Source organism: Pezoporus flaviventris, unplaced genomic scaffold (assembly GCF_033815535.1).
Source record: "Pezoporus flaviventris isolate CSIRO_AGI_PZ_B2104156 unplaced genomic scaffold, CSIRO_AGI_Pfla_v1 ptg000001l, whole genome shotgun sequence".
Classification (NCBI taxonomy): Eukaryota; Metazoa; Chordata; class Aves; order Psittaciformes; family Psittacidae; genus Pezoporus; species Pezoporus flaviventris.
This window is the reverse complement of record NW_026892549.1, coordinates 47,139,858-47,161,366: the sequence shown is the minus strand read 5'-3', so window position 1 is coordinate 47,161,366 and position 21,509 is coordinate 47,139,858. Positions and strand designations below refer to the sequence as shown.

The 21,509-nt window shown below is 37.8% G+C and overlaps 2 protein-coding genes and 1 long non-coding RNA gene across 8 annotated transcripts in view; 2 read left to right on the top strand and 1 right to left on the bottom strand.

The window, feature by feature from the left end:
- Nucleotides 1-14,780, top strand: part of LOC133270808 (aldehyde oxidase-like) — a 40,351-nt gene extending 25,571 nt beyond the window's left edge. For all 3 annotated transcript variants that reach the window (XM_061456357.1, XM_061456350.1, XM_061456364.1), the window contains 12 exons: nt 971-1,057; nt 3,285-3,476; nt 3,778-4,005; nt 5,037-5,132; nt 5,812-5,940; nt 6,426-6,500; nt 8,139-8,191; nt 9,494-9,608; nt 10,239-10,304; nt 10,841-11,029; nt 11,772-11,939; nt 12,982-14,780. In XM_061456357.1, coding sequence (XP_061312341.1) covers nt 971-1,057; nt 3,285-3,476; nt 3,778-4,005; nt 5,037-5,132; nt 5,812-5,940; nt 6,426-6,500; nt 8,139-8,191; nt 9,494-9,608; nt 10,239-10,304; nt 10,841-11,029; nt 11,772-11,939; nt 12,982-13,032 — 1,449 coding nt within the window. In that variant the 3' untranslated portion in view covers nt 13,033-14,780. The remainder of the gene's footprint in view (nt 1-970; nt 1,058-3,284; nt 3,477-3,777; nt 4,006-5,036; nt 5,133-5,811; nt 5,941-6,425; nt 6,501-8,138; nt 8,192-9,493; nt 9,609-10,238; nt 10,305-10,840; nt 11,030-11,771; nt 11,940-12,981) is intronic.
- LOC133270887 (uncharacterized) overlaps nt 1-21,509 on the bottom strand; it is an 80,088-nt gene that overhangs the window by 22,928 nt on the left and 35,651 nt on the right. The window lies entirely within an intron of this gene.
- LOC133270826 (aldehyde oxidase 2-like) overlaps nt 16,739-21,509 on the top strand; it is a 43,412-nt gene continuing 38,641 nt past the window's right edge. For 3 of the 4 annotated variants that reach the window (XR_009743936.1, XM_061456379.1, XM_061456374.1), the window contains exons 1-4: nt 16,739-17,274; nt 18,671-18,728; nt 20,213-20,309; nt 21,059-21,167. Coding sequence is in view for 3 of the 4 variants with exons in the window: in XM_061456379.1 (XP_061312363.1) it covers nt 17,221-17,274; nt 18,671-18,728; nt 20,213-20,309; nt 21,059-21,167 (318 nt within the window). In the remaining variant the exon portion in view is untranslated. Of the gene's footprint in view, nt 17,275-18,670; nt 18,729-20,209; nt 20,310-21,058; nt 21,168-21,509 lie in introns of those variants that run through there. The other variant, XM_061456387.1, reaches the window with a different exon arrangement.

Genomic DNA, 21,509 nt, shown 5'->3' with positions numbered 1-21,509 from the left:
CCCACCACCATAAGAGGGTTCAGCTCCAGGTTTCCCTCGAATCAATAAGCCTATCCACCTGTGTCCAAAGAGGGACTCTGAACAAAGAAATCCCTGGGCTTACAATCTAAGTTCCTTACCCCTCACACAATAGTTCAGACCAATAGTAATATTAGTGTCTAGGGTATTCCTGTTCTTCATTGGGTCCTTTAATTGTCTCTAGGCAGGCTGTTTCTTTTCTTATCTCTAAGGTTGCAGCTTCTGCTGGTGATTGTAGCTTCCTTATCTTCCAGCTTGAGCCAGCTCTGAGGCCTTGTTTTATTTAACTAGTTAAAAAGTTCAACATATCTAGGCGACAGTTGACAGCTTGCAGCCTAAGCCTCCAGCAAATTCAGCTATTAATGCTAAACAAGTTACGCTAAACGAGTTCTGTGTAAACAGTATACCAAACCGCACAACAGGCTACATAGGTAAAGTAAGGGAGATTTTATAAGATGTTTCCCTAAAGTTGAAAACAAGACGTAGCTCATGTTGAGAGTTCAGGAACCATTAGTGGCAACAGGTGAAAGGGAGATGTGAGATAAAGATAACATTTCATCAAAAATTAAAACTAATACTATACTCCATCGGCCAGACAGTATTCATACAGTCAGAGTGGGATTTGACTTTATCTACGGTGAACACTCCTAGATGACACACTTATTAGCCATGTCAGGCAAGACACAGGAAGCTACTGGGCTTCCCTGCTTCTTCCTTTCCCAGTGGACTGATGTTGCTTATTATGTGCTATATCTATAGAGGTGGGAAAGCCAATGTCTTAGGAAGATACTTCTTTTCTCTCTCTCCCTTCTATAATTTCAGTGAATGCTGCCCGAAATTAATAGTGCAGTATAAGCCTAATTATGTGGGTTACATTCATTTTCAAAATATACAAGCACTGAAGAAATAAATGAATGCCAAAATCTAAATAGGTTATTGTTGTTCCTTGTAGGTTGGCTTCATGAATGATGGTAGGATCAGAGCTGTGGATGTCAAATATTACATTAATGGAGGATGCACCCCTGATGAATCTGTCCTGGTAAGGATTTTATAAGCTGACAAATCTTATGGAGGAATCATTAGTTGGAAAATTATGAAGGCCAAATTCCCTTGCACATGTATTGTTAATCATATAGTCTTTTGATGTAGGAACTGTGGGTTGTAAAATCTACACCTAGTGGTGCAACTCGTCCTTATTCAGTGCAGTGAAGCATATTATCCTTTTTGATATTTTCCCATGCGTTCACTTCATGAATGTTTTTTCAGACTTATTTTCCCATGATTAACATGTCAGCTGTCAATGTATTCCTTTTAAAATACATAGTACCTGTATTAGTGCCTCCATAAAGCTCTATGTCTACAAGGCTCGAAGACCTTTCTTAGCCTTCAGAAAAATCATAGTGGTAGTTGTCCTGTTATTGTCTCTGTGCATTTGTGTACTAGATTTGCATTTATTGTGCTGTATACCTCAGTTCCTCACTTGTAGGTCTGCAAAGCACAAAATGTTGCTTGCTTTAATATCAGTCACTAGTTATCTGTGTTTGTATGGTCTATTCTATCTAGCGGTTACTACCCCTCATCTGCTTGTCTTTGCTCCACTTACAGGTATTTTCTGCACTCTGAAATCTGTCAGTGCTATTGCTGACTAACCAGGTTCTGAAAAATAACCTGGGTTAGAAAAAATCATTCTTAAAAGCATGTACATTAATGTGAATCACATATCAGAACCAACTTAAGATGAAGTTCTACAATGTTATAGTGAAGCTAGTGGACCTAGAACTGGGAGTCAGTGATAACTAACTGAGTAACCTTTCCACCCAGCTCAGCTGCAGTTGGAATAGCGCATATGATAACAGCCTAATTCTCTAACATCACTCCTTAATTAATTACATTGGTAGCAGCGTGTGTCTCTTCCTATAGCATTAATAATTCAGTACTTTTAAAAGGAGAAATAAGTTTACTGGAAATAAAATGATAAGCTTTACAAAACTTAAAGTCCCTGTTTGTTGTGGTTAGCATGACTTATCCATGTGTTCCCAAGACAGTATTTTTGGGATTTGTTCTTTCTTTAGAGAGGACTTGACTTTATGGGAGCCTCACCCAGGAGAGCCAAGGTACTAGGTGCTCATTGTAATAAAGACTGGTCTTCAGCATGAGGGTTGAATACCAGTAATCTATGCTTAACTTAGTTATTGTTCACTCAAGAATTAATAATATGTTTTAACTCTATGATTGCATCAACATTAGAACAGACATTTCTGGGAAGAATCTTTGCAATAGCTATGAGATGTATTGTAATAATACACTGTATTCACTCTGTTTTATTAATAGCCTTCTTATGACTAATTAGCTTTATACACATTCTTTCTCTGAAGTGCATAAAAGTTGTGGTCATAATTTAAAAAAAAAACAAACTTTTTTTCTTGTATTCCACAAATAGCTTTTCAACTTGCATTTCCCAAGTGCAAAGGTAGCATTATACGACGTTATTCATATGCACAGTTGTTACAGGAAAGCTATCTTCAGTTGTTTCTATGCAGAAATGTTTTAAAGTTTTTTGTTTAAAGCTCAGTGGGAACAGTAGGAATACAGGCTTAAATTTGCCATTCTGAAAAACCGACTTAACATTGAAGAGATACTGTGGCCTCTTCATGAAACATCAGAACTTAAAAAGCTTCTTTATTTATTTTATACCGACTCCTAGAACCTAATCTGAGGTCTCTAATGTAGGATTTTCCCTTTCTTGTGGTTTCATGCAATGTGAAATTTCTAAAAGAAAAATGGAAGAACCAGAAGACAATGTAGACTGCCGTACATAGGCTTTCTGATGAAACTAAACCTTGACTGTGAATTTCCATAGGATGTGATAATTCAGAATGTTTTCATCAGATCCTTTCATAGCTCCTATTGCTTTAAATCTAATCTGCCTATTTTTAGTTCTATGTGTTTTTTGGTATCGAAGTAGGAGCAAAATCACAAAATGAAGTATGGGCTACATCCTTAACTAGTGACCAGCACTGAACTACTAGTACACCAGCTATGTTCTATGAATATCAAAAAAGAACTGAAAACTAATATGCTACATGAGAAATATATTAGTAAGGTTTGTACATGTGTGTAAGAGTATTTTTACTTCGAGTGATTGACAGAAACCCATTTTTAAAGCTAATTGTCTCAGTTTAAGGTCTAAAGAAGATTTAAATGTGAATTTGAAAGAAGCAGTCTTCTGACATTTAGTAACTAGACCTGTTTGTCCCCTACCACAGGTAGCAGCAGTATCCTTATTAAAAATGGACAATGCATACAAGATTCCCCACTTGAGATGCTGGGCTTATGCCTGCAAAACAAACTTGCCGTCAAATACAGCGTTTCGAGGGTTTGGCTTTCCCCAGTCAGCACTGGTGACAGAAACTTGGATAACAGCAGTTGCAGATAAAACTGGTTTATCACCAGAAGAGGTGAGAAAATGAAGGCATCTTCTCTCCTGAAATGAAGTCTACACAATTGGAAAGTTAAAACCCTTTAGACTAGCTTAACTATTTGAACAAATCTTCCCTAAGTCAGACAAAATTTATGCTAAAATTACTATTTTTTTATTCGTGTCTGGTTGTTGAATGAGCAGCATGTTCTTACAAACTGAACCAAACTGTTAATGTTCAAAAACCGTATGGTAATCTTCTTGTTGTCTAATAGTTCCCCCAAAAAGTCAGTCTGCCTTTAACTGGATTGTGTGATAGGTGTTAATTTTTTTTATTTCAGATTAGGGAAATAAATATGTATAAGGAGAACGAGGAGACACACTTCAAACAAAAGCTTGATCCACAAAATTTAATACGGTGTTGGAATGAATGTATGGAGAAATCTGCATACTACAGTAGGAAAACAGCTGCCAATGAATTTAACAAACAAAATTACTGGAAGAAAAAAGGGATTGCCATTGTACCAATGAAGTTTCCATTTGGACTAGGCACACGTTATCTTTCTCAGGTTAGTTTCTTTAAAGAATAATTAAGCTGAGCTTTTTATCGGTAGAAGGTTACAGTTACTCTACCTTAGGATACAAAATGTCTTACATTTCAGGTCTGGAAATCTGTGGTCCTTCTAAAGGTAGTTCCCTGAAGGCTCTACTAGCTTCTAGCTCTCTTAAAGCTGTCATCAAAGTTGTTTGGCTTTCAGGATGCCAGCAGTTTGGACCCTGCCTAGTCCCATCTCTTGTGATGTGGCATTGGTATAGATGAGTTGGACACCTTTATGAAAAGTTTTTGAGGAATGATGGCAAAGTATTCATTGAATAAGCACTGAGCTTATTCTTTCTGACCATGGGGGTACTATGAGATGCTGTTCTTAAAGACTTAATGTTTTGATGTAATCAAAGATTAATCTTAAGGAAGGAGAACAGTAGTATTTTTGGTCTTCATATTTTATTTTGTTTTAATGTTGATTTCACTGTTTCTGGAATAGGCAACATTTTATAAATTGAAAATTACTTGACTGGCTTGTGTCATATCAAGCTGTCTGTCTCAGTTCAAGACTAAAGTCACAGGGTCCTTGTAGTCTAAAGTGCTACTTCCAACTGAGTCCAGAAGGAAGAATCTCATTCAAAACCTTACTGATGTGACTGTTACAGTTTGACCAACCTGTGCTGTTGAAAAACCTGTGTCCAAAGGCTCTCAAACATCAGTGAGAGAGGCAATGGAACTTGCAGCAATTTGCATGTACAGCCACTAGTGAGTGAGGACCTCCAGCTAGTTTTGGAACCATTGAGATACTGTTGCCAGGTGTAGATTTATTTCAGTATTTAGCAACAGAAAAAGCAGACCTCCAAGGATTAGTATCTTTTCAAGTTCATTTTAGAGGAAGAGTAGGAACTAGCATTCCAAATTTTGTCTTCTATTCAAAAGCATTAAACAGATAAATGGAAATACATTTCAAAACTGTGTCTGTCATTTTTGATTCATCAATTCATCACCATATACAACACATTTCTCACTAGTCTAATCTTGTTTTTACTTTTTTAGGCTTCTGCTCTGGTTCATATTTATACTGATGGGTCTGTGCTTCTGACACATGGTGGAATTGAAATGGGGCAGGGTATTCATACCAAAATGATTCAGGTAACAAGGGATACAAACAAATGTTACCTTGTGCTTTTTCTGCCATGCAGGTAAACAGTGTGAAGGTTTTCTTCTTGGTTAGTTAGTTTTACAGTAGGACAGTTTCTCTATGAGCATAGCCATGGCTTCTTTGCATTAAGAGAATTAGAAAGCAAAAATACCTTCATTAAGAGTGACAGAAACAGCAGAAAGAAAATACAGATTGTTCACTTTTTATTCTTCCAATGGTATGAGTAGCGGCTTATTAAAAATTAGATTTTCAGGGGCTGATCCCATAAAAACCACGGTATCAAGAAGACAACATTTAGATTAGTATACAGTTCAGACAATACTCTCATGGTTGTATTTGTTTAATCTGTAAATATATTTATCAACTTTATGAAAGCTTGGTATTTGGACCTGCATAATTTGCCCTAAGCCATACAGGATATAAGCAGCAAAGTCAGGAACCAAATGTTGGATTCCAGAGTCTCAATGCAGAGTTGGAGTACAGGCGAAATCATTGCCCTTTTTTTATGTTTCTTTGTACTGACAAACTGATTTCAGCTGGAGGTTGGAAGAGGACTTGCTGGTCCTGGTGTTATTTCCTGGTATTGCTGACCAGCAAGTACAAGGGAACTGTTGGAGTGTTTAGAATGTTTCTAAAACAGAGAAGAATATGTTGTTCTTCCTAAAACAGGTTGCTAGTCGGGAATTGAACATCCCCATGTCACGTATTCACTTCTGTGAAACGAGCACCACAACTGTTCCCAATGCATGTGCCTCAGCAGGATCTGCCGGGACAGATGTCAATGGCATGGCTGTGAAGGTAAAGAATAGTATTAGTTTAAGAAAGCACCTTATCCCTCAGGGTATTTAATGCCTGCCAAACTTCAAGCATTAGGGATCGTAGAAGTCAAGTTTGAGATTGCCAGTAATACCACTGGAGATTGGCAAGACGAAACAGGACTTGTGATTACAGTTTCTCAGTAATGGTACTTAGGTGTTTTCAGAATACGATCTGAGCTTTTCCCAGAAGGGTTATCTTTTACAAAATCCTTGTTTTACATAACACTAACTAGTCCTATGCAAATCTTGTACCTTGTTCCTGTTCTAAATCTACTGAGTCATGCAGATTCCAGCCTTTGTAACTTAACCCTTTATAAGGTTTGCGTGTTTGCAGTTACAATGACACGTCCTATCATATTTTTTCAAACCAAGATAATCAGTGTAAAGTCTACACTAGCTAGAACATATCTTGAATAGTACCAAACTGTGTTAATTTTGGGTTATATTCTCCTGACTTCTCTCCAGGATGCTTGCCAAACTCTTCTGAACCGCCTGCAGCCCATCATCAACAAGAACCCAGAAGGGACCTGGAATGAATGGGTAAGACGTGAATCCTACTAAATTTGTTTGTGTGCTTGCAGAACCTCTGATAAATGTATTGTAATCTATCAGTCTGCTCAGCCTAATAATCCTGAAGTTAAAAACTGTAGAAACAGGTTATTTCACAGAAAGATGGAGTGTGGGTTCTTGGTTTAGCTATGTGGGAAAAACTCAGATTCTATCTAGTTGGAAAGGAGGGGAGGCTATCTGTGAAGACACATTTGGAGGCACAGAAGTTTTTAATATACAAAAATATCAGCTTGTGCAATAACACAGTGCACCCCAGCTTACCCTCAGACAAGCTGTTGCCAAAAGATTGACAGAAGGGTATATGTGTGCAGTGTCGGTTTTCTTACATGGCTGTTCTTTGTTTTTACCAAATCAATAAAGAGAAGCCTTCTCAACTTCCTACCTCCATCTCTCTCCCATATACAGTATACTACAGAATTACATAAAAGGTAGCAGGAATCCTTGCTTCTGTTACTCTAATTAATATGTAATTACTTATAATATTAGTCACGTTTGCAGTAGAGTAGTACAGAAATAGTGCTAAAGCTATTTATAGAAATGGCCCTTGTCTGGTGCCCACTTGAATAAAATTTTAGGGCTAGAAACTGAATCTTCTTAACTAAAAGCTTTCTCCTATAATAACTATTTTTGTGCAAATATGGCTGAGAATCTAGTACTGTGTATTGAGATGTTAAAAGAAAATCTGTTATGTTTTCTTGTCAATTGCTTGTTGTCTGTGGTTGAATGAAAAGGACATTTACAGATTCAGTACATCAGGGTGTTTCTTCTCAAGTTATTAAATACTATAATGACTGTGAAGATGTAAGCTCTTGGCAGTAGTAATTCCTAGCAACAGCAAATAATGTTGGCAGACATGTGCTAGCTTGACAGCTGACAGCTATGTATGCGAAGATAATCTCTAATGGATATCAAATTAATCAGACACACTGAAAATACTAGCAGAAATGGCAGAAATTACCTAAGAAAGAATGTTAATATATGCAGAGAGGTAAATTTCTATCTTGCAAAGTCAGTAAAATACAATAAATTAAAGGTAATTTAAAAAACCCAAACACCTTTTTGACTTGTGAACTGAGTAAATCTAACATGAGAATGCCTGAAAGGGAATAGATTTGGGACCTCATACTGTCATTCTTACCAGTGGCAGAAGAGCACTGCAAAGAGCATTTATCTTTCCAGCTGTCACTTTTGTGCAAATAAGTCATGCAGATCTCTTACTCAGTGACTTACCAACCAGATCTGTTCAACTGACAAAGAGAGACCCATTACTGTTGAACTTGAACAAAAAAATTGAGCAGAGCCCTTTCTGACTATGGCACTGCCAGTAATAAAGATTCTGCAAGAACGCCACTGTTGACTAGTCTATTCTTTATTGTATTGCCAAAAGAATTCAGATTGCCCATCTAAAGGGAGTTCAGTTGTACAATATTAGGCCCCATGTGCAGCTAAACATGCTTAACTCAGATGGTCCTTCCTTTCTTTACAATTTGTTCCAGTTTCTTTTATAAGTAAATATGTGTAAATAAGTAAATAAATGTAAATCAAGCAAATACATGTTCCTTCCTGATTCCTTCCATTGTTCACCACAAACGTTGCTATATGTTACAGATTAAAGAAGCTTTTGAACAGAGTGTGAGTCTTTCAGCTACTGGCTACTTTAGGTAATACATTTTTGTTCATAAAAAATACCTAGGATAGACCAGGACTGATTTAAGAGAAACTCATGGCAAATTAAAAAAAACAAAACAAAAACCAAAAAGCTAAAACCAACAACAACATCTAACCAAGCAAAAAACCACAACAAAACTCTCTCAGGAATTGGATGCTATGATTCAGCACTGATTGAAAGCTAGGGTGGGACTTAGTGCTCACATGAGAATAGGGGTTCCTCACTGACCCTAGTTTTGGGGCCATTGTTTTGAGCTCTCTGCTTCTGGAGCCTCAGAAAATTCCCACCATGTATACTCTTATATTTGGATTTATTCACAACAACGTGCTATGGTAGGACACAGTAATCTTAAACACAATTCCCACTGCTCTCTCTCAGTGCAAGTCTAGTGGCCCCTTCTCTTTGAATTCTTTCACAGTGTTTGTAAGAACCGGAAAGGAAAAGTATCTCCAAAGCAACGAACAACAGTCATAGTTTGCCATTGACATTAAATGGTGTCCAAAACTATCTGCAGTTCCATGAGCCTCACATCCTGTATTGATCTAGTTCTTATCCAGTTATATTCTTCACATCCAAGAATCTCAAAGATAGCTGAGCCAGATGAGATGTGGGAAGTTGAATATGTGGATTTTGCGTATCTTTTTTTCAATGCATGATTCAGTTCTCTGAATTATACTATAATTGTTTTATGGAGTATGATTTTAAATACGCTCAACAAAGACATTTCAGTCAGATAGGGTCAGAAAATATGCCTTGGTCATACAGCTCCCATAGTTCAGAGATACCACACTTCACTGTCCTCTTGTGTCTGCTGAATTTACCCATCAGTCCTGACTGCTATAGTCTCCTTAGTAAGTCCCACTCTCTTCTAAGTAATTACACCTTTATTTCTATATTCCTGTTTTAACCCTCTCATTCTGTAGGCAGTTTCTGCAATTTTAACTCTTTAATTTCTCTCTTGTAAGTTATTCCTTCATAGGTCCTGACCAGTTTTTCTACCTTTTTCTGAATTCCCTTAAATTTGTATTGTGTACTTGATTACCATGTCTTTATTAGTGTATTTCTGGGATTGCGCTGGTTATTGACTCTCCTGAACTGAAATAGCTTGCTTGTCTGCTAAATTTTATATAAACACCAGATCCACCAAACCTAAACTACTAGTGCGCTGTAGGATTTCATGGAACTTAACTGCTGGGGTCTGATCTTTTATTTAAGACTAAAAGTTAAAGTTATTTCAATCTTTTATATGCTCATCTGCTTTGTTACGATGCAAACATTAATCTTCTTCCATCAGAGGTTACAATGAAAACATGGACTGGGAGAAAGGGGAAGGACATCCATTCACGTATTTTCTTTATGGAGCTGCTTGTTCAGAGGTTGAAATTAACTGCCTAACAGGAGATCACAAGGTAATGACTGAGTGTCATGGAAGTTCTGGAAATAATGTGAATGAGGTTTGTTTGTATCACTAGATGCTTCAACAGCCATTCAGGTTTTTTATTAGTAAGTAACCTGTCCTCACATGATAATATATTTAAAGTGTAAATGCAAATTACAGGTGGAGCGGAATGAAAGCTGTGTAGTGTTAAGAAGTTTTTGGCACATCTGTACTAATGTCACATGGGTTCACCTTTCAGATTATGGCAGACATCTGACATGTTCTTTGCTTATTCTCTCACTGTTTGCCAGCAAACAAATTAACAGCAGAGCTAAATATTCTGTTTCCAGGTTTTTGACCACCTAGACAGCTAAATGTTATAGATAACTGATCATATGCTCTCTATCTGTACTTATTTATATGGGGATTTCCTTGTGCAGTAGGAAAAATCTGGCAAGGCTGTCTCTGTCTAAACTTCTGACGAAGTTGAGACAAGCCTATTTTGCTTGTTGGGTATTGGAAATCACTTTGAAATTGTGTATATGGAGGTGCCTCTATTTTAGTGTCTATTATTCCAATGAATACTAGCTCTAACCCATATTATGTTCTAATGCTTCCACTCTGTGCATCTCTCTAACATGCGTTTGAATTTTATTGACAGAACCTCAGAACAGACATTGTTATGGATGTTGGATGCAGCATAAATCCAGCTGTGGATATAGGACAGGTATGTGCCAAGAAGTTCCTGCTGTCTTATTTCTTACCTCATTAATTCAGAAAATGTTCATTTCTTACTAATGTTAAAAGTCATAGATCATATTAGAAAGTCCTTTACTTGTAGACTTGCCACATTTGAGTCTGTGTAGGAGCTTTATTTCCATCAGTGAAGCTTGAATTTTACCCATGGTGTCAACCTGTAGTACTTCCTGTATGTATATATGCCCACTATTTGCTGAACTTACATCCTGTTTGTGACCTACAGTCTCCAAATTCTCCTGTCATTTGATCTGCCTTCCCCATTTATAGCCTGAAATTTAATAAAGGCGTTTCCCTGCTATTACTTCATCATGAAAGCATTTGTCTCTGCCTGGTATGAAATAGAGGTGTGAAAGCTTTTCCCATCAAGGTAGCCCCAAAATTTTGAAGGCAAGAAGGAATGAAAATGATCTTTTAACAGCTAGTGATATAAATCAGTTCTTGACAAAATTTTACCCATTTTACCAAATATGAGAATGTAAATGCTATGTCTTTTCTTATTTAAAGATTGAAGGTGCCTTTGTTCAAGGCATTGGACTGTACACAATGGAAGAATTAAAGTATTCTCCAGAAGGAGTCCTCTATACTCGGGGTCCAGATCTGTATAAGATCCCTTCTGTTTGTGATATCCCAGAACAGTTTAGTGTTTCCCTGCTGTCATCTTCCCAAAATCCTTATGCCATCTATGCATCCAAGGTAAGCAAACCATTACAGGGCCAAATTCTTAGATCCCAGGACAAACAGAGAAATTACTCTGACACTAAACATATGTAAGTTTTCATTTCCTCTTCTTTAGCATTTCAAATAAATGTCCATAGAATTGTTTTACTTACAACATTTAGGATATGCTATTGCAAGAAGATATGATTCTTCATGCAGCATGTTTGGGGAAGATGTTTGGTTCTTGTACTTCAGCAAGGAGTTAAGTAAGATACAGTTGCAATATCACATTAACATGTCCAGTACCACAGCACTGAGAGGACTATGGAATAAGGGTGGATTTGACATATCTTTGAGATAACGAGCAAATGTGAATCTTATGTCAGAACCAGTGAGAGGATGTCAAGCCCACTGAGGTCAGTGGTGTTTGCACATGAGTTCAGGCTTTGTTTCTTGTATCTGTACCTGCATTTGGATTGTTGTAATTTTATCTGCTAGTAATTCTAAATTTCAGTTCAGCAATGAGCAAAAGAGATTCTAAAATCAATAGCCAATGTTTGCATCAACATTTTTGGCTCGCAGGAAGCAGCTACTATCAGAAGACTTGGTGTGATCTAAGCTTGCTTCCACTAAATCTAAAATGAATTTCCTTACTGAAGGTTGAAACACTTTTTGAGTCACTGACTTTTAAGCTTTTTAGTTGATATTGACATGGCATGTGCTCCTCTCATTTGCTCTAAACCTACACCTATTTGTCTTCTTTTTATTTCTTTTCAAGGGCATAGGTGAGGCAGGACTTTTCTTGGGATGCTCTGTGTTCTTTGCTTTGAGAGATGCAGTAACTAGTGCAAGGAATGAAAAAGGACTGAAGACGAGCTTTGTGCTGAGTAGCCCTCTGACCGCTGAACAAATACGGGCAAGCTGCGACGATGACTTCACTGAGATGGTAGTAGAAAATTGGGAAAGGGTCTGTTGAAGTATGTCTGGGTAGAATTTCATACTGCTTTTGGCACCCCTGAATCGTGGGGTGCCTGATGATGTCTCCAGTTGATCATGCTTTGCATACAGCAGTATTATATGGCTCCTTGTAATTGAAACGTCTTGTACCACATCTCAGACAAATGACTCCAACAAATGCCATTCAAGCACTGTATTGGAATTCCCCTGGTTTGGTATAATGATTTTTTGGGTTGTTTGTTTTTTTTTTTAATTTACAGTCCCTCTTTCCCTGAAGCCCCGCTTCTTTCTTTGGTATGTCAAATCCCATACAGGATTAAATAGCTCCTCTTACTGACATGCAATGGATCAGCCTCCAGGTGCCTTCAGTCTCTTTCCAGGTGCTTTTTCCCAGTGTCTTGCACTTTGGCAAGTCATTCTGTCACCTCATTCTTACAGTCCTTGCTATGCCCAGGAGTCTTTGTGAAAAAAGTAATTAACTCAGCTAACAAAAGGATACAGAAGAAAAACAGATGAGGCAATACACTACTAATAATGCTATCCTTTATATTCTACGTTTTCTGCAACTGTTCACTGTAGTCATATTCCCACTGCTATTACAATTCTATTAGTAAGCTTTTATTTAGCCTACAGTATCTGTGAAGCAAGGTTCTTGTCAGCATATAAATCCCTACTGTCCTGAGCTTCTGAGGCTCTGCCATGGAAAGTCTTGAGCTCTCACTCACAGATTACTTCCATAGTATTTCTGTGGTTGTGGTGCAGCATCACTGGCCCCAAATCAATAGGATCGTGGGCTTACTGTCATCACAGGAGCTTATGGGTGATGAGGTCCAGTACTGCAGGGATCATGCTTCTCTATACCTGTCTGGCCCTGACACCAGTTATCACTGACCTTCTTTCTAGCCATCTTCTGTAGATACCTCCTGTAGAACACTGCTGTATGACTTGGAGGCCTGATAAGGGCAATATTGGGAGCTTGCCAGTCAAATAATACTAACAAGTAACTCTTCATTTCTTGCTTGTTCTCTTAGATGGCAAACAACGAATCTGCTTCCTTCAGTCCTCAGGCCATATCTGTGTGAATGACAACCCCGAGAGCACAAGACGGGAATGGAATGGAATAGAATGGAAAACTGATTTACAGTCCCAGTACACACTAATCAACACGCAGATAAATATATTTTCTCATTTCAGAATAGAATCAGCTACCAAAAATAAGCATATTCCATCTTCTATCCTTATCTTCCTTTTCCATCTAGTGTATTCATTACAATCATCTGTTTAAATTACTGCATTTAATTGCTAAAAATACATCTCCTGCATTTGAGTCATATGTATTCAACAAGAAAGATTCCCTGAACAGCTCAGTTCAAATGCTGCAGAAGAAGAAAGTTAGGATGAAGTATAAAGGTATGTTTGGTAACTTACTGTCACTTACTACACTTAACAACATAGTAGATAAATGATTTTTTAATGGCTTCAGCTTATTTCCTAATTTACATTTGAGTCTTGAAGAGAAGTGTAAGTGCAAGGATAACTGTTGAAGAATCAGAACCTTGTTTGTTGGATTCAGTCCCGTTTTGATCAGAAGTGATGCTCTGATTTGTAGTAAAGCTGCTTTAGATTCTTTTGACATAGGTATCTTTGTGTTAAAAACATGCAAGAAACAAGTTAGTATTTTCTTTTGCTATGCCAGGCAAATTGCTATGGCTGACCTACATATTCAGGAGATCAGTTTTATCCCAGAAGTTGGAAAGAGTTGTTTAGTGAGTCCACCAGAACCTTTCTTTTTCTCATGGAGAAAGCCAAAAGACTCCAAACAGCTTTTAAAATGGGAAAACTCTCCTGGAGTTCAGTGTGCTTTGAATACGAGACTGGATGAACCTGTCTCTGGAAAGGACTCTTAAGCAGAGCTTAATCCTGTGCTCAAGACTATATTGAGCCACGGAAGTACAGTTAAGAGCTTTCTCCCACATTCAGTCACTCCTGTGATAAAGACAGAAAAAAATGTAAAGGGGTTAAAAGCTGATTTGCAGAGATCAGTCCTCTGATGCTGCCTGTGGTGCAGTAGGGTTAGACCAAACTCAAGTAGCAGCAGGTGGAGAAAACACAAAAATACAAAGCATCACCGTATTAAATGGTAACAAATTCTGGTGTTACTAAATTTGAGTATGTATATATTTGTAACCAAAGAGGAGACCAAGAAATAAGATAGAATATATCAAAGTTAATATATTATGAAAGCTTGCTCTGGCCGCAGTGTTCAGATTTCAGCGTCTGAATCTTCTTGAAGTGCAAAGTTGAGATTTCAGTTCTGAATGCACACAAGCACAAATACACAAATCTCCATGGTTTTGAAGTTGGAGCTTTGATCTGGGGTACATCATAACACAGAGAAAACACGTCACTTTTTTAGTGAGTTCTACGGAAGTTACCCAAAGTAGCGCACAAAAAATTGCAGCAGGCTCTTTCAGGAAAGAGTAGAACTGAGAAAATAAGTAGTTTGTATATTCAGTGTGTGGTTTCAGTGAACCTCTGCATTAGTTATCCCTTGCTGAGCGTGGTGATTGCTTTTCTGGTTACTCATACATCAGAGTGAGTAAGGGCCATGAAAACTGCCAATTGTAATGAAAATAAATGTCTCTAATTTGTTTGACATGTCAGCCTGTAGGCTGTTTTCATTTCACTGCTCCTCGGTTTTCCACAGACTATTTCCTCTTCTTGCCTTCCATCTCTTATGAATTGATACTGTATCTGTGACACAAATCAGGGTAGTAGGTTAAACTGGTTTTGCATTGGCTATTAAAATACAAAATTCTTATTGTTTCAATTTGTTTGTCTCTCTCTGTAAGCACTATGAGTAGGTGAAATTCAGCATAGGTGTCTAGACCATTTTAGGTGTGATGGGACAGCAGAGGCATAGGAAAGCACAGGACTGGAAGATAACACATAGCAACAGGAGGCCAAGCAGGTTATAGCAAGTAATCTGAAGTGGCATTAGAAGTGTGGTTATAGCAGCTAGAGCCCTATTGGGTTTTAGTTCTTTTTCTTCACTTTGTATTACTTTGGCTTTTATATATTGAAAAAAGGGCAATAAATAAAGCTAAATGTGAATCCAGCTACCATAATTAGCTTTTCAGATTTGAAACATCTTCATTTTCACTGCATGGGCTTTATAATGACAGTTCACAACCCCACGTGTCGATAACAGCCCCAAAAAGTGGTTAAATCCCAGTATATGCTGAAGCAGGGAGGCATATAGGTCTGCTGAACTGGGCAGGGGGGGGAAGGTGCCTTGTCTGTTCTTCTCCTGTGTAGCTGTGCATCAACACAGGTGCTGGTTAGTTTCACGCAAATAGAATCTGGTAAAAATCATGGACCAACCCTTGCAGCCAATGACATCTCCCCACCTGAAGTGATGGGGTATTTGGACTCCAGAGATTCATCATGTTTCAGACCTGTAGTTTTGTTTTCTGTGGTGCAGATCATAAGTCTGCTTGTCAATATTTCTCAGTTACTATTAACAGATTCCTCCCTGCCTTTTTATAAGTGGGACTGTTGTCTAGTTGTCTCAGTAAAATCTATGCATGTGGCAAACACGGGTTGTTGGGTTTTTGGGGGGGCTGAAACACATTAAGTTACCTGCTGGCTTTTAGGTGTTTGAAAAACTGCATGGAAGCTAGAAATATCAGCAATTAAACATCCTCACAGATTATACTATGGCTGCATGTGATATTATGAAGTACATTTTCTTAGACTCTATAGGTGTTAAAGGGAGCAGTGGCATTACATTTTTAATACTGCTTAAAATGTGCAGACTCGCACATCTGCTAATCTAGGGGGCTAGATTAGCAGAAAGGTTACGGCTCTGAAGGCATTGACAGGTTGGATGGCTGTTCACACACTGATGTGCACTGTACAGAAACACTCAAACTGGAGATGCTCAAGAAGAGCTTTTTCTACTCATTTTCTTCATGAAAGAAGTGTTTTTGTAAGTACCCACCCTCAGCATTCCCATTCTGTGTGTAAGCTTAATCACCTAGCATAAATAGTGAGTCCTGGTTTGGAGGTCTAATACTCTGAAAATTAGGTATTGGACTGCCAAAATCTAGTGCTAGGTCTCGTTCTTTCTCAGGCGTTTGAACCTACATTGTTGTACCTGCAATACATGTGGAATACTACAGCAGTGCTGCAGTCAGCAGGACCCATTAGGGCTTTTGCCTGCAGGACCTAGTGACTGACGTTGCTTCAGTGCTTGCATCAGATAGGTTTCAGTCATACATTAGGGGCTAAACCACAAAAGAAGCAGCATATCTCTGCTGAGAATCATTTTCTTTTCTTCTCATGGGAAATGGTAAAAGATTTGGGACTGACTACTTTGTCCTACAAGCCTGCACTGACTAAATGAAATACAGAGACCTTTGCTGTGAAGTGTAAGAAGGGTAAATAAGACATGTACATATACAAATGGAGGCTTTATATGTATACATATATACATATATGTAAGTCCCCTTTCAAAAAAAGAAAAAAGTAAACGCCAGCTGTAATAAAGCATTTAAAGATTAATGACCTTGTTTCCTGGATGTGCCCACAGAGAAATGGAGAACCTAGAATCTCAAATCAGTATATCTTGAGTATCGTCATATAATGGCACCACAGCAGTCTGGGTATAGAGCTGGCATAGAACAGGGACAAACACAAGGAAATTTTAAATGTGTGCGTAGTACTAATCGATTCTGTTAAAACTTGGTCACTGCAGAAAAACTCTGTAGATAGTTCGCATGAGTAACAAGCTAAAATGAGAAGCATGCTCCACATCTTAGCATCTGACACGCCACAGAAATGGGTAACATTGCATGTTCTGGGTTCTAGCTTCACACATTCCTATGTATTCTAAATTCATCAGTTACTGGATAATATAAAAAACCCAGGCCTGGCAGTTGTAGCTCAAGCCCAGAAGTCCCTCCTCACGGTTAAGTGCTTTCTCTCTTAGGTTACAGGGTTAGAATTAGAGGTGTTCAAATTATTTCAGATCACCGGAGAAGAGTTGGGTGTGGAGTAGGAGTAGAAAGTTAGGCGTGAACGTGCATTAATTGCTGAGAAGCAGCACACATCACACTGGCTCCTCCCCATCTACTTAATTTGATGCTTAGTCTGAAAATAAATTCTGCAAGAGAAAGCAACCTCTGTTAACCTTTGGGAGCATATAGCATTTCCTTCATTTCTCTTGATACGTAAAGCTTTGTTTTTCAGGCTTTAATGCAACAGCAATGGCTTGCCCCCAGCCATTAGATGAGCTTGTCTTTTTTGTGAATGGCAGGAAGGTAAGTTTTTAATGGCTTTTTTTTTTTTTTGACAGCAGTACTTTGCTGTTCCTATTCAGGAAAGATGTTATTCTGGAGCAACAGTTTATTCATAAATAATCATCTGTTGTCTTTGATCTTCCTTATAGAATCCTGCTTATCCTGCTTTCTACCACAGTTTTTACATAGTCTGAGTGGCTTTGTATTACCCATTATATCACAGAGTTTTGACTAAAACCTTATACTAATACACTCCTAAAGTTCATGTAGTTGGACTAAATGTATCTCTAGTAAAAGAATATGCTGCTTACTAATATATTTTCAATAACTCACCAAAAGAAAATAAGTAGTTCTTTTTCTTCTATTTGTTATGCCAAAAGCTCTCATTTTCTAAGACATTCTGTCACCTTTTCTTACTTTGCAGGTCAAGTAAATAAGAGTTCCTATTAACAAATGCATCACCTGTAATATAAGCTGAAATGAAGAAGTTTCCTTTGTTAAAAAACAACCAAACCTTTCTATGTATTTTTCTAGAGATATTTTTCAGTTGTCCTGTCAACTTTTTTATACTCCAGAAAGAGGGGACTGGCTTTTTTTTTTTCTAACATGCGAATCAAGGAAAATTAATTCAGTTTTTTTCTGTCTGTTATGTTTTATCTGTCATTATATGTCAGCTGTGCTTAGAGGCATACACTGAAACCTTATTTCATTCTGCAGTTCCCAGTAAATTCCTGAACTAATTCATGTTGTCTCACACCTGGTAAATTGGCTCATGCTGCTGGTATAGCAGAGCTATTGAGAGAAGCCCTGAGGTTCAGCCTCTTTTCATTGTACAGCTATGGGTCCTAAAAAATGTTTTCAAAGTTGCTTGTATTATGTTACCTCCAAGAAGTTGAAACATGCTGATGATACAGCAACATTCTTGAGATAAGGCTAAAGCAAAGCCTGTGTAAGCCCCACTCATACATACTAAACTTCATTACCTTGAAAATAGTTATGTATTCTCACTGCTCTTTTTATACTATGATTTTCCTCTACTTTTATGCTGATGGGTCTCTGAAAATGAAGGGGTTAATATCAACTTCAAGGAGGTAAAAATACACAGAATTCTCACATGCACGGGTCTATAGCTTCAAAACGAAGGGATTTGTGATTCATGCTGACAAGAATCAACAAAGGATCTAGTCCAAAGATACTTTCCTTTCTACTCTTGTCTATCCAGTGCTTACTCAGCCTCTCTTCCCTATTACTTCTATTATTTATCTGGAGATTGTGTTCAAGTGATAGGATCCTGTTGCTGAACAAACATGCCACAATCATTGTATTTCATCATCATCATAGTTAATCCTCCTGAGATGATCTAATATAATTAGATCCCTCTGCAACCTATAATCTCTTTTTTTATTCCATAATGTAGGTAACAGAGAGGCAGGCAGACCCTGAAGAATTGCTGCTGTATTATCTAAGAAAGAAACGTATCCTTTCTTTGAATTTTGCCTTTGAATTCTGTAATTATATAAATTACTGCAACTGGGAATTAAGATGTTTTCACTTTCCTTTGGGAACCAGTGTAAACAGAACAATAAGTAGAAGTAACACAACTCACCTTGTATTTATTCTCAGCAGAGCAATCCAGTGCTGTATGTCCATTGTGTGTGCTAGTTACAGGGATATAATATTCTAAAGTTTGGGTGTAATTCTTCTAAATACTGGCCAAATCTTCTTTAAAGCTTCTCAAAGCATGAAAAATCTTTTAGTGCACTTGTGATGAAAAGAGTAACTAAAGAAATCAGTACAGAACTACTTCCATGATAAATTATTTAGGCCGCAGTCCTTCAAAGGAGTTTGCAAAAGCTTATTTTATTATCTTATTATCTTTATTTTCTATCATTTGAGACTCTTCCGGATGCTACCTGCTGTCAGGGTTCTATTGACTTCAGTGGCAATTATCTCCGCTAAGAAGCTGCCGTGCAGGTTATATTCTTAAGGAAGTGTGTTTAGCTTTGCTATTGAGAGCTTTCTATGCTTGAAGAAAACCAACACCAATCTAAGGATTAACTTGAGAAAGGCAGTAGTGGAAAATAATTTATTAGCTGCAGCTTTTTTATTAGCTTGCACTGTACATTGTCCAAGCATTCAGTGGAATTAGCATCTCTGTAACAGTCAAGCAGTGTGATAAGATTAGTTCTGTACTGATTACCAATGGGAATGCACCAGTGGATAAAATTGCACTGGGTTTAAAGAAATCTAGAAACATGGTGAAATCAGATGGAAAACCATGTAGTAGCTAATCAAAATGGATGCAAATACACACATTCAGGAAGAGTAATAGGGTTATGTATCATTCTGAAAAGGAGCTAAAATGAAAGGAAATTATAAATTCCACTGGACTGCAGGTCACTCTGACATCGGAAGGAGATTGTAATTTGAGTGCGGAGACTTTATAGAGGCACGTAATGAAAAGTCCTTCTATACAGAATTCAGGTGTGTGCACTTCGGTATTGTGCTCCATTTTAAATTACTATACCCCTTGGATGTTCAGGAAACAGCACAGATAACATAGATCTACTGGTACGGTTCTGCAAGTGCACGATAGAGCTAATTATGTTTAAGGATTAAGAAAGCATTATGAGTAAGACTAATAAGATATTGCTGTATCCCATTTACAGGGTCCTGATTTCAGTCTTTTGGGAATTTACCAGGTGTTTACTGTAGAGATTGAAAAAGTCTATATTGGAAGTCTGCCTCATACCCATTTCTGAATCTGTCCTTACCCTTCTCATCTCTTTATGTACTCTTATTTTCATCTGTTTGTACATGTTTTCTCTTTTGGAGCTATCAGATCAAAGATCCCTCAAATTCTGCACATACACATAAAAAAAGGGAGACTCAGAAGAGTATAAGAAAAAAATAACTTTTAAATTTTGTAGATTTTTTTCTTTAACAGTCTCCTTTGCAGTCCGTCTCTCAGGTACAAAATATGGCTGTGGAATAGGAGGATGTGGTGCCTGCACTGTGATGATATCCACATATGATCCAGTTGCCAAGCAGATACAGTATCCTCACGCTGATATATGGAAATAGTAATGCAGTGTTTCAAGAAAACTGACATTCAATGGGAAATACTTGGTTTCTTTTCATTTGGATGGATTCTCTTTCTCCAGTCTTTGAAACAAAACAAAAGCTCAACACTACCCCCCCAACTTTCTGTTGAAATGTTTTAAAATTCTTCTGTTCTTTATGATTTGAGATTTCAGCAGCCCTTTTTTCATCTGTATCACCTGTCTCTTTTGTGCTTATTTGAGGATATCTCATTGTTAATAAGTCTTCACTAAATGCTTAATGTAACCATTGATAAACTCTATGGATGTCAGCAGTAGACACATTGCATTGTAATTATACAGTTTTGCCCATAGTGAAGTTAGGAGTTCTACTTTCTCTCACTACCTCTTAAAACTTTGTTCCATTAGAAATGCTATGCCTGACTTCATCACATCTGGCTCTAGACTTCGGGTTACAACAACATATATAGTACTATTGTTTTTATTTTTTTTATTTTTTTTACTTAACCTTCCACTTCTTTAATTAGAAAAGCTTATCACTTAATGCCTAAGCCCAGTGGTAGGAGTGCATACTGTCACAGTCCAAGTGTGGGATTTTGTATGCTTGCATATCCTTCTCCCCATGTTTTTATGCTCAATCTGAGTATTTCTGGATTAGCTGAACTGTATATCAGTTCCTTCCTCCTCCATGGACCCATATGACAAAGCTATTTAACACAATAGTTCTCCTTCACATCTCAAAGACATCATCCTGCTAACTCCTGCCTTCTCCCCATATGCTCTCTGCATGGTGCTGCTGTCACTACTGTGGAAGGGGTTGGAAGCATAAAAACCAGGATTCATCCAATTCAGGTGAGTGTTAGCTGGACTATATAGGACTGCAAGATAATGAGATTTTCCTGTTCTGTGTCTGTAATGAAGTTGGGATCTGTGAGAAGGTGCTGAGTCTGTGCAATACAGAGTTTCTGAAGAGAGTCTAGAAACTCTGAATTTTGTCTAATCCTTTTAGACAAGCAGGTGTTTTTAGGAATTAATACAGCAGTTGCTGGTTTGTGATTGGCCCTGTATGGAGCATGGAAGGAGCTCCTTCTAATGTACTACCATGCAGGCAGCACATCAGAATTTCCACAACACAGGGCTAGCCAATCATATGTAGGATGCCAGCTTTCAGGAGGGGCTGGGGAAGAATAAAGA